This window comes from Marmota monax, unplaced genomic scaffold (genome assembly GCF_021218885.2).
Source record: "Marmota monax isolate L192 unplaced genomic scaffold, Marmota_monax_Labrador192_F-V1.1 WCK01_AAM20220418_F8-fsc00128, whole genome shotgun sequence".
Lineage (NCBI taxonomy): Eukaryota > Metazoa > Chordata > Mammalia > Rodentia > Sciuridae > Marmota > Marmota monax.
The window spans coordinates 3,450,689-3,463,852 of record NW_026693452.1 but is presented as its reverse complement, the minus strand read 5'-3'; the positions used below and the strand labels follow the sequence as shown (position 1 = coordinate 3,463,852).

General features: G+C 46.1%; 1 protein-coding gene across 1 annotated transcript; it reads right to left on the bottom strand.

The window, feature by feature from the left end:
- Window positions 1–5,413: 5,413 nt before the first annotated feature.
- On the bottom strand, window positions 5,414–12,710 carry Nkx6-1 (NK6 homeobox 1). The gene is made up of 3 exons (XM_046457637.2): window positions 10,943–12,710; window positions 9,086–9,258; window positions 5,414–7,037 (listed from the first exon to the last, which is right to left on the bottom strand). Exons 1-3 carry the CDS (start codon window positions 11,610–11,612, stop codon window positions 6,780–6,782), a joined length of 1,101 nt encoding a protein of 366 aa, XP_046313593.1. The 5' UTR covers window positions 11,613–12,710; the 3' UTR covers window positions 5,414–6,779.
- Window positions 12,711–13,164: the final 454 nt, after the last annotated feature.

Here is a 13,164-nt window from a genome sequence, read left to right as displayed (position 1 = left end):
AACTTCATAGTGTCATTCTGTGGTGTTTTCCAATGATTATAATCTTGAAAAATGTTTTCCTCAAGAATCTTTACCTTCAATATACCACTTTTTATCCAGAGAACAAAGGTAAGTCTGTTCAATAGTTATCTAGCTATGTAACAAATTACCCCAAAAGTTAATGGCTTAAAACAACAAACATTTATTATCTGTGGGTCAGGTATCTGGGAGAGCTCAGCTGGGTATTTCTGCCTCAGAGCCTCCCATAAGATTGCTGTCCTGTCAAGAAGTCCTATAAAGGCCTGCCTGGAGCTGGAGGACCTGTTGCCAGATTTCACCTACATTCCTGGCCAATGAGGACTGGATGATTGGCAGAGGCCTCAGTTTCTGGCTAAGTGGACCTCTCCGTAGGGCTGCCGGACTAAAACAACATGCAGCAAGTGATCTAGGAAAAAGAAAAAGAGACCAAGTGGCACTCTTCATTAGAGGCAAGACACTAAAAAGCAGGTCACATTCAAGAGAAAATGGATTAGACTCCATCTTTTAAAAGAAGACTATCCCAGAATTTTTGAAAATACTTTGAAACCACCTCAACTAGTTAGGATTTAAGTTTCACATAAAAGAAAATATCTCTTTTTCTCACAACTTCTTTTTCCACTTTCACTTTGTATGACCTTGCCTTGGTTGAGTAACTATCCTGCACAAGACAGTAGGCTCAGAGCTGACAGCAATCTAAGACAGGACTCCTCTTGATGCCACTGTTGCCGACGCTGATGGTAATTAAGAATTCCACAGTGCCAAGCACTGTTATACAACTTCATATACATTTATTTCATTCTCCCAATAACTTAATGAAGTAGGGGCAGTTATTATCCCTATTTTACAGACGAGAATGCTGAGATACAGAAAAGTAGTCATTTAATCAAGATCACAAGTCAGAGAGGGATAGAGCTATGATTTACACCAAGAAATCTGGCTCTAGAGCCCTGCTCTCAATTGATATATGATCTCCTGATTGTGGCACAGATAAAAATTTTCTAAGATCCTCCCATTCATTTGAGACCATTTGGTTTGGGGAGAAAGTATGTCAAGTCCTTACAGATCAAGTAAATAACACAGGAAGAGAAGAAAAGTCTTGGAGGAAAAAAAAATTTTTTCAAGAGCTGAGCCATAGTGTCAAGTGCAAAGCCCAAAGTTGCAATTGATTAGATAAATTATTACAAACTATGGACCCATAGCCAAGACTTAGAAGAAAGGTATCAAAACTTATGAAATGTTGTTGTTTAAAGATGATAGCATACACCATATGATTATAACTACACTAATGGGTTTTCAGGAACCTTCACGTTTCTGTGGTTAGTTAATACAAGTAGATTTTTCCTAAACAGCTTATTGATAATTAACAGTTTATTGATAATTATGATAGTATTTTCATAATTTATTCACCCCTAAAAAAGAACACTCCACAGAGAAAGAAGTTGTGCTCCATTTGTGTATAATGTGTCAAAATGCATTCTACTGTCATGTATAACTCATTAGAACAAATTTAAAAATAAAAAACTCCATATTCAAGAGGTGAAAGGAATTTGTGTACTGGTTTTCTTCCTGAATGCAAAATATCTGCCAAATACATAAGGTAATTATGCCTCAATTTCTTTTGGCTATCCCAAGGTAGACAAAAGCAATAGCATTGGAGAGGTAATAGGGATTCTCTATAAAATATAGTGCACCTATTTAAATTGCATAGTAAAAACACTCTTCTTACAATAGGAAAGGCTCCAGCTTTGAATGTGTGTCATCCAAACTAGCCCTTATTATTCAAAGTATATGGAAATAGAAGCCCTGGAAGAGGCTTTGACTTCAGAATCTGGCTGAACACCAGTAGATACTGAACACCAGGGAGACATTAGGCTGTACTTTGTTGCATCTTTGAGTATAGGATTCAATAGAAAAGTCTGCTTTAGGGCAACAGGACAAAGGATGCACATCTAGACAGTTCATCTTTGGTGACTGACGTTGGATAGAAGAGGAAGAAGGGAGAGCAAACCCAGGTTCCTAGATAAACTTTACCGTTTGTGGAACAACTCCAGGACCATCTCTGGGATGCCAAAGGCTATACTTCAGGAACACACCCCATCCCTTCGGTCATTCTGCTCACACTGCCACTACTTTCCAGTCCAATTTTCCATTAATAAATGAGGGATTTGTATTACTGTGTTTTCTACAGATCTTAAGAAGGACTACATTAGGGAGAATGTTTTTCTCTAAAGCTTGTAGTCTAAATGCTGCAGAACAAAATACACACTTTTCTGTCAAAAAAATAAGTGTACTGGAAAACCAGCTTAAAAAAAAAAGTCATACTGAGGAGGGGGAGGAATACTTTGCATGTATCTGTGTGTGTGGTAAGAGGGAGGAAATTTAGTTCAGAGAAAGCTGTTCAAATTAGTCTAAAATAGAGTTTTTAGATGAAATCTACCATTTACCTCTGTTGTTATTACACAGTACTATTGTCAATGAATAACAAAGGATCCACTGTCTCTTTAAGCTATTCAGTGCCAGGAGTTCCCAAGTGGAATTTCATCTCAAATCTCTCTCTCTCTCTCTCTCTCTCTCTCTCTCTCTCTGTGTGTGTGTGTGTGTGTGTGTGTGTGTGTGTGTCCTCCAATCGCCAGCTTAAGGACAGAGCAATGTGGTTCTTTCCAAGTTGATGCTGATTTAATAAAATACTCATCTACATGATATTAGACTCCAAAGGGTTTCAAATGCGCCCTTAGTCTGTTACCTTAAGGAGTATTTCCAAGAAGAACTGTCTTCAAACAGACCAGAGACTCTGAGCAATGAGGGAATTCTGGAGAATGATTTCCCCTTACCTGTCTTCCTGCTATCTCTCCAGTAGGGAAAAGAAGGTAGATTAAAGTGCTCACAAGCTTTGGAAAGATGCTGAATGCACAATAGCTTCTGGGGAAAGAGGGTGTAGAGCTTTGGGTTAGAGAATCCTGAGAGTGAACCAAAGAGAAAATAAATCACCAACTAGGAGAACTGAGCTTGCACTTCAGCAAAGTGAGCAGGAGAAGTGAATGCTGCTGAGACATCTGAGAGACATGTCCAGGGCCCTTTCCTTCCACTCCATATCCCTCAGGCTGCCTCCTTGACTTTTCCTTTTTAGGGAAAGAAACACAATGAAAATCAAAAGGCCAGTTTCACCCTCCCTTTCACCACACACATTCTCTTTTTGTCTTTCACTGTTGACGTTTTGTTGCCTATGAGCATTTTAAAAAAAAAAAAGTGGTATCTCAAGTCACTTGCTATGACTTTTTGTTGTTTTGTTTTAAAATCATGGCCCCTTTAACTGTATTGGTTGGTTGGCAGTCTTAATCAGATACTTACAGTTGTTAATGCCATAAAATGTGTGAGCCAAAATAAAAAAATTTATCTTAGCCTCTGTTGCTTGAGCTGGAGAGTTAGCTTCCCCCACTGTGCTAACTTTCATGAAAAGCTGTTCTTGTTGCACATACATAGGACTAAACTAAACCAACCAAGATAAAGGGAATTAGGTGTCCACCTTCCTCTTTTCCCTCCCTCCCAGTTTCATGGAGCCAGTTATAACTGGTGGCCAGCTGGAGTTCTGGATAGAAGTAAATTAACTGGAAACCTCAAGTCACAGCTGCAGTCAACTGGAAAAAAAGGAGAAGGTGCCAGTACAGCGTGGCCCCAGAGTATGACTCTGGCGGCTGCCCACTTAACTCCCAGCACATCAGCACTCAGTGTGGCAAGCATGCAGACCCTCTGCCCTCCACACATTTGCCTGTGGGGTAGAGTCCAGGCCACTGGCTTTCACACTTCTCAAATGCTCAAATGTAAAGGTGAAGAGCTCAGATGGGATGCCTCCTAAAGGATTTGTGAGAAATGCCTTTCCACACTTCTAACTTAGAATGAATATTATTAACTACCAACCAATTTAATTCTTGAGAAAAAGCTTCAATCTTAGCTCCATGATTTCTATGGATAAATAATACTAGGCCCTCCCCCTTTTATCATCATCATCATCATCATCCCAGCCTAGAAATAACATTTCTATTTATATGTAAATTTTGTTTTCTTAGGAAGAAAGAATAAAAAAAAATGTTGCTTGGCCTTTTAAGACTGAAGATGGACAGGTAAATGTTTAAAAATAAAAAAGAAAAGGTTTTTATTTGTTGAAATAAAGTACAATTGCATGATAATAGGCTTGCCTCTTCCTCAGTTCTTTTATTTAAAAAAAAAATAAAGGGAGTAGAGAAAAGGAAGAAGGGAAGGAAGGAAGGAGGGAGGAGGGAAAGAGAAGAGGTAGGTAGAGAGAGTGAGGGAGAAAAGAAAAAGAGGTGAGGGCTTAGTTAGTTAGTTCATATTGTTTACAACTAGGATTTAAATTACATCATCCAGTATAGCATAGTCTTCTTTGAATAGTTGTCTCTCTATGGGACACATACTTTAGTCTTGCTTAGACAAAAATTCAGAAGAGTTTGAAACTTCTTGGGAACTTCACAAACTAGAGAGAAAAAAGACAGGGCAGGTTTTCAACCTTTTTTTCTTCTTCTTCTTCTTCTTCTTCTTCTTCTTCTTCTTCTTCTTCTTCTTCTTCTATTAAACCGTGCTAGTGGGTATATATTCTACAATAATTTCCTTCAGGCAATTTCATTTTATTGAATTTGTGAAAATTCAGTTTTCACCTGTTTTTTTTTTCTAAGAAACAAAACAAACCCACACTTTCTTTACCTACATTACCCTGAAGAATCTGCTGAATTCTATTGATTTTTCTCTCTTTGAGCACAAGCTCATTAACCTGCACCACTAAGGGGATAACAATATTTCACTGGGCATATAACTGAGAGTCTGAAAACAAAAAGCCTTCTCCCTGGGATTTCCCCCCATGCACATACTTTTTCTCCCCCTTCCTCATGTCAACTGAAGAAACTAAGGCTTTGCTTCCTTAACCCTTAAGACTTTTCCATCTTCAAATTCATCCTTCTTCATAGTGATGTTTAGCAAAGTCAGAGCTCCCATCTTTCCACAATTCTCTGCAGCGCTACTGGGGTAGGGTGGGGGAATCAAACAGTAGTATTAGTATCAGGGAGCTCCAGGACCCACTCTAAGCTAATCGAACCAGGGGCTGAGGAGCGATCTTGGATATATGAAAATGAGGTCTTCCAAGTTCCCCAGAGATTTCCTCACCAGGAAAAAGCGATCAGGAAAATATGAGACAACACAGACATCAGAAGCAGCCGGCTAGACAAGACTTTGCAAGAAGCGCTAAAAATCAGGACTGCATTTCTTTTATCTTTCCAAAGCAGGAGAATGAGAGATGTGACTCCCACTCTTTCCACGAAGAAAAAAAAGTAACAACTATTTCACCCAAGAAACCGATATAACATTTTTTTTTCCTGTGGTCTTGACTTTTATTATTTGAGATCTCCAATGAGATCAGATGATCTGTACCCTTTCATTCAAGGCAACAGACGTCTTCAAACTGTTTTTTAATTTGATTTATCCTTTGAAACAGAAAGTGCATTACATTTAACTGGTCTTGCAAAGGGGGGTTTTCTTCTCTTTACAAACCGAATTCCTTATATAAATTAATAAAGGTTAAAGATGCTAATATATCACCATTATTAGCTTAAAAAAGAAAACAATTTACATATTCTATAGTATTCTTATGATACAAAACACTTCAAATTCAATTACAGCAACTAAATGGACTTTTATGTTCGTACTCAGAGCGGTTGTAACAATTCCCACCATCTACTTTAACACGCATTTTTATCAGAATGGAGTTAAATTAAATACAAGCTATTGTAGTCCCTCCCTCCCCAATACTTTCTTTAAATCACTAATAAATAGCAACAAACGACTGTGCAATTTCAGGGGGAATCCGAGAGGCAGGTGTGAGGTCCTCCCCAGTTCCCACGTCTTCAGCTTCAAGTCCGGGGGGCGGGGCCCCGGTGCAGGACCAGGGGGTGGGCAGGACAGCACAGGAAGGGATGAAGGAGAAAAAGTGTGGTTCAACAAAACCAAACCCCGAAAAGGAGTGAGGGCAGCTGGTCCGGAGAGGATGATGACATTCTTTTCTAGGATTCCCAATTTAATTTTAAAAATAAAAAGGGGATGTGTGATGTGAATAGCTCTTAAAAGGGGAGGGGAGGAAATGAGGGGGGATCCATCGATTTATAACAAATTCAAAAAAGCATTTTACATTTTAAATATTCGCAATAAAGTAACTTCTAGTCAGTGTGACTCACGATTTATTTACACAGAGCCTTCAACAGGTTACTTTAGTCGGCACAGCAGTGTATAGGGGGAGAAATGTCCCTCTTCCAGTCTGTGGCGGCCGCCCGCCCGCGTGGCTCCGAGGTCCCCCGCGCGGTGAGTGTCAACCCTTCAAAAGCACCCCTCAGCGCCCCGACCCGACCGCCCGCGGAAGGAGGCAAAAGCAGGGGAATAGTGGAGACCCAGGCGTGCGACGGTGAGGACCCGTCTGGGGACCCGAGCTGGGTGGGGCGGTGGCTCGGCTGCGGGGTTCCGCTGCGTTCTTTCTGCAGTGCATTGGGGTTCTGGTTTGCTTTCCTGTCCACCCCCGAGTCTCTCTCCTCAGCCCCCACCCCGCCACAACTTCTAGGTTAAAAAAATAGATATGTACATCTCAGAAAATAGTAAAGGGCCCCGCAGGCCGGGCCGCTCCTCCGCGCCCGTGGCACGGGCAGGCGGGCAGGCGCGGTCCCGGCCGCGGAGGCTGCAGCCGGGAAACGGGGACAGGCGACCCGCGCTCAGGACGAGCCCTCGTTCTCAGACGCGTGCAGCAGGAGGCCGCTGCCGCCGCTGCTGGATTTGTGCTTCTTCAGCAGCTGCGTGATTTTCTCGTCGTCTGAGTTGGGGTCCAGAGGCTTGTTGTAGTCGTCGTCTTCTTCCTCGTTCTCCGAGGCCCCCTTGAGCCGCTCGGTCTCCGAGTCCTGCTTCTTCTTGGCTGTAGCCATCTCGGCCGCGTGCTTCTTCCTCCACTTGGTCCGGCGGTTCTGGAACCAGACCTGAGGCACCGAGAAAGGGAAGCAGAGGGGAGACGGGGGCGCGAGGAACTTAACCAGAGCAGACGCAGGCGGCGATACCGCTCCCACGTCTCGGGGTTCCTCCAGTTGGCCCCTATGGCCTTCGCCCTTCGCCCTCCCTGAGAAACCTCCCCTGTCTGCACCGTCCAAGTCAGTCTCCATCGCCCCAGGTTCCCCAGAGTAACAGGCACCAACAAACTGATTGCCGTTGCCATAGCAATAGTAACACTAGAGTATTGAGGTTGTCTGTGAGTGATTTCTCAGAAGAGTTAAAAAAAAAAAAAACAAAAAACTTGGAAACTTAAAATAAGTTTCCCTAAAAATGAGTTCGCCCTCTTACTTTCTAGCTTGACGTAGAAAACTTTTTTCCCCCTTTCCTAAGGTTTCCCCAGAGGCTGTCATTTTCCTTATTTACCTTCTTAGATTAAGGGATTCCAAACAACTTAAAGTATACTTGCTTTTCAGTGTGATTTGTGGGAAAAGGCATAGCATTTACCCCAATCACCTCTATTCTCCTTTTTGCTTTTGGACATCTAATTGTTTCATTTATTTTAGACCTGAATGTTCACAAACATTGTAGATAAATTCCCTCCTTGCACCGTTACTCTTACGATGTAAGTGAAAACTAGTATTGTTATCTGTCATTTTTTAAATGTGAAATGTTGCCAATTACATTATTTTCTATTGTCATCCTATTCTTTCAAACATTGTTTTAATATTGCTTCTACCGAAGACATGATTCTATATACAAATATTTTTAAACCTATTAATATTTGATGTGTCTGATACTTAAATTTTAACCTAAAGCATCAGCAATAAGCAACAGATCTTCCAATGATATCAAATTATCCTTTTTATGCATACCATCTTTCCTGTATTTAATCCAAAGAATCAGAATTGTTTTTTAAAAGTGATTTTGATTTACTTTATACTACAATAAATTCACTTCTAGCCATGCAGACATTTACAGTGACAAATGAAGACCTCCAGATTATTATGGTAAGGTCTATACCAGCCCATAGAAAAAATAATTTTAAATGTTATGGTATTGTAATGGCCACATGCAAAATTACTCCTAAAATGTATGCTATGATGCTAGTATGATGTTTTTCCAGGAGGAAATACATTCTAACCAGCAGGCATTATTAATGCTATTCTTACTTAATTTAAAAAGAAACAATATAATGAAAGCAGACATACATCCCAAAGAAACAACTACAAGAAACTGAAAGAGAGGGACAAAATACTGAAAAAATTCAGGAAACAGATTGAATTTACACAACTGGCTCAATTCCTTTATTTTTCAGGAAAAGATTTCTAAAATTTGATTCCCTAGAAATATACTATATAACTCAATTATAAGCCATGTGACATTTTAATTACATATTGTTGCCATAAACTGCAATATCTTAAATCTGTTTGTAAACCTGTTTTAAACAGAATTCAATCCTATAATACAGTAATAAACTTGTCGATTCATTTAGAAAAATCACTATTCAAAACTGATGCCTTTAAACTATAAGCAGGTTCATAGGCAGTTAAAGTGGTAGATCTGTGGATTTAATTTTTAATCTGCAAGTTAATATAGGAGAACTGTAATGCTGATCTACATTAGAAAATTATATAACTAGTGGAGCCTGAATTGACAAAATCCTGAATTTGAATGTTTTTACAAAAAGAGTAAGTAGAAGCTATTTAACTGGCCTGATCTATTCTCTGAACTTATATTTCCTTAATACTTTTATTCTCTAATAATGACGACTTCCTCTGGTTCGTGCTACTATCTAGATTAACCTAATTTCAAAGGCTGGAACTAGATTCCTTTTGTTCATCAACAGTTTGTCCTCAGGCAAGACCTAGCCTTTGTAACCCCTTCATTTCTCTCAACTTCTCCCCAGGCTACTCAGACTGATACCGCCCCCCATCCCAGAGGCAGTTTGGTGTGTGTGTGTGTGTGTGTGTGTCCCCTCGCAAACGCGCGCGACCCAAGGTACAAGGCCTATTCATGGAGGTTTACAGGGTCCACTCACCTTGACCTGACTCTCCGTCATCCCCAACGAATAGGCCAAGCGAGCTCTCTCTGGTCCAGCCAAGTATTTCGTTTGTTCGAAGGTCTTCTCCAGAGCAAAGATCTGCTGGCCAGAGAACGTGGGTCTCGTGTGTTTTCTCTTCCCGTCTTTGTCCAACAAAATGGATCCTTGATCTGCAAGAACCGATAAACAACGAGGGGAGGGAGGAAACAATGGATTACAAGGGGCTCCACTGGGGAATAAAAAAAAAAATTCGAAAAACAATGTTTTGGTGGGAAAAGAAAACGTGCACCAGACGTGTGGTGTTTCCAGTCCCACAGAGGTTCTCGGTTTGCCTTTTACACCCACCTGTTTTTTAAAAGCTGGGCGTGTTGGGTGCAGCAGTAAATACCTTCTGCACAACACCAATGTCAAACAGCTAGGGAGTCTACTGCTAAAGTTTTTCGGGGCCAAATCGCGAAGCCCGCTCAAATTAAGGAGGTGTGCGAGTATAAGACTATTCTGATTGCCTCCTGGTCCAGTTGGTTCGCATCGGACCCGAGCCTTTGCGGGGGTATGACTAGTTTTGCCCATTTTTTCTTTTCTTTTTCTTTCTCTCTTGCTTTAACGCTTCCCTAACCTGTGTCCCGGCAACAAAGGGCTCCTTGTTTATGCACAGAAGAGAGCTAAATCGCCCCCCAGTCTAACGCCGCAGCGGCCGAAGGGGAGAGAGGAGGGGGCACCGCCTTTGTTGGAGGCCCCTACACGGCTATCAAAACCGATACAATAGGTCTCCCTGACACCCCCCACCAGCCTCCGCCGCCCACTGTCCCGGGACTTCCCAAGGGAGCCTCCGCTTGGCTCCCGCAACTTCCTGCAGTTACTACAGTTCAGCCTCACGAAAAGAGATTCGGAGACTTAGAGAAACTTTGGGAACTGAGCCAAAGCAAAGAGCAGAGTGAGAAAAGGCCCAAAGCTGGGTCCTGAACGCCACCTGGAAGGCCGAGAGCCTTCGACGCCGTGTGGTGGCCACTGCCCAGAAGACTACTGAAATCTTAGGGCAACTCCGTCGCCTCAGGCAAGGTCATTGCAGGATGTTACATTGCCCCTAAGCCTCTTAACCTCATTCGTCCTCTGGCTCTTCCTTTCAGTTTGTTAGTGCCACCAGGCCCCTTAGCTTGCCTGGGCTCAATGTGTTCCAGACCCCTGAGGGCGAAATGTGTGGGAAAGCGCGAGGCCGGCAGTAAGAACTACCTTAGCCCCTCAGCGCTGGTCCCCCTCTGAGGCCGCTGGCCTGTCTTCAATAGGCTCACCGTGGCTCAGTGTACTGGGTGGCGAAGGCGAAAAGGTAAGGTGGGGACGTCCAGGGCGGAGACAGGCATGCAAATACACGCACTTCGCTCGGGCGGTGGAGAGCTCACTGCTGCCTGTCCTCACCGATTTACAAAGAGGCGGCGAGTCAGATTGGCGAAGGCGAAATGGGGGCCTGTTTGGCAGGCAGTAGCCGGTAAAGCGGCAATGGTGAGTAGGTTCACAATGGTCTTTCCCCCTTCCCCATCTCTAACCCAGACTGGGCCACTGGTCCCAGCTACATAGTTTCAGGATCAGCCAAGGCCTCAGACTTGACACACGCTCATCGAGTTATGTTCACCACAGACACAAGCACATGGGCTCAGCCCAGGCGTGCCCATGACTTGGGGAGAGTGAGACTCTTGAAAGCCAGCTGAGGAAAGGGGAAAAGCCTTGAATCCAGCACTGCTGACTTACTGGGGCGGGCAAGAGGGTGGACTGAACGGCGTGCACACCAAGGGCCACGACCTGAAAACGGACAGAGCAAGCACAAGGCACATTCACCAGGACCCTGGCGATCATACTCACGAGGGGTACAGGCCAGGCGTGCATCCCTCCAGGGCGGGCTCTGCATCACTCCTGGCCAGAAGATGGGCGTCCGGCCGGGCAGCTCGGCCAGTGGTTTGGGGTACCGGCCCACCGCGGCCACGGCTGCTGCACTAGGGCTGAAGTAGAGCCCAGGAGGCGGCGGTGGCGGGCTCAGGCTGCTGAAGCGGGGCAGGCCGGCCAGCAGCCCAGCCGGGGATGAGGCAGCTGCCGCGGCCGCAGCAGCAGCGGCAGCCGCCGCAGAGGCGGAGGAAGCAGAAGCTGACGAGGAAGATGAGGAGGAGGAACCAGAGGGAGAGGCTGAGGGCAGGGCGGCTCCAGAGGCCACCGGCATGGAGGGTCGGCTCAGGATGTCGTTGATGCCGTGTGGGGTGGCGGCGGAGAGCTGCTGCGGGGGACTGCCCAGGGACGAGAGCCCCCCTGCGGCTGGGGGCTTCAGGCCGCTTGGGTTGTGGGCGCCCAAAGGCGGGGAGGGCGACGAGGACGAGGAAGACGAGGACGAGGAGGAAGGGGGGCCAGTGGGCAACGGGGGGTAGGCGGCGGGGTACAGCGGGGTCTTCATCTCGGCCATGCTGTGCAGGGCGGCCAGGGGCGGACTGCTGAGCAGGAATGCACTCTGCCGGGTGCCCTCCATCGCCCCCACTGCTAACATCCCACGGCCAGGCCGGAGCCCGTAGCGGCACAGCGAGGGCGCCGGCCCGTGCCACCAGCGGGGCTCAGGAGAGCCAGAAGCGCCGAGGGCGCTAGCAAAGAGTCGATCTGGGCACTCGGAGGCGACCTGCCAACTGGGCCGAGAACGCCCCCGCTGAGAGTTGCTCTCGGTGCTGCGCAGTAGAGATGTCCAAACCGGCCACGCGGGAGGCGGAGGGTCGCGGAGACAAGCTGGTGTCCGGGTGGGACCGACTGTCTTTTCGCTCCAAGAGTCTTGGATTCGATCCCCGGCTCTTCTCACTTCCTCATCACTCAAAGTGCACTACTTCTCATCTTCTCCCCCCTACCCCTTCGGGAAACAAGCAAAACAAAACCCAGGCAGGCCCCCGAGAGTTTGTAACAAAGTTAAGAGTCACCGAATCTCCACTTTGATGTTGGAGGGTGGGGGCTGGTTCGCTTTCTTTGGGGAGGTTCAAAGGACGCCGGATGCCGCGGGTTGCGCTCCTCTAATTTTACTCAGATTCTCCGCTCTTTCCACTGCGCTACTGATTCGCACTGGACGCTGGTTGCGCTCGGGGAGAGAGCGCATCCAGCCCTCGGGAGGATCTCGCCTCTGGGCGAGCTGCCTCCGCCGGCGCTGCCCCGAGCTGCTGAGCCAGAAGGGGCAGTGCCACCACTCCCCACGGCGCCGGGATTTGGTGCGCCGACCCGCCTTCCCCTCTGGGCCAAGGGGCACTAGAGTTGCGATATTGAAAAGAAGAGGGGAGGGGGAAAATCCAGAAAAACAAAGACTAAGTGTGAAAAGTCGGAAGGTTTGGTTACGGCTCCAATAGTCGGTCTACTTCTGCCAAGGAGCCTGAAGACCCCCGCCCCACTCCCGCAACCTCCTGTTTTCCTCTCACTGTCCGCCTTTGACTCGACTCTCTCGCATTTTCTTCGCTGCTTTACAGGCTTCGTTCGTTCTTCTAAGTCTGTCCTCTGGCCAAACTGACCCTCTCCACAGCTCTTTCACTCTCTCTCCTCTCTCCCTCCGGGCCTGACAGTTCGGATGAAGCTCTCAAAGGTAATAAAACATTTGCATCACTCCTACCGCTCTTTAGCTGGGGGACGAAAAGGAGGGGGACGTGGGGGCCAAAATGAGAACTTTGAGGGACGTCACTCCGAGGGGGCAGAGGGGGCGGGGACGAGGAGGAGGGCTCAGGCCAGGGGCGTAATCACCGCCTCCAATAGCGCTCAGCTTGGAACCTTACGTCGCTCCCCTGGGCTACGCCCAGTCGTGAGCGCCACGTCCTCTGATTGGCTAAGGCTAGAGAGCCGTAGGGCCGCGCCTACCTAGTCCCCTCCCCCTCCCACGTCTGGAGTCCCGTGGGCGGAGCAAAGAGGGGCGGGACCTGGCGAGTGGTGCGGTTAGGCTGTGGGGCCAGTGGCAGTCTCAATTAATTGTGTTAAATAAAGTGGGAAAGGGGAGGGGGGAAGTAGAGACGAAGAGGGTATTACTTTTTAAAGAGAATAATAAAAACCCAGCCCTTTTATGGAAAAGCAGTTCATATTCT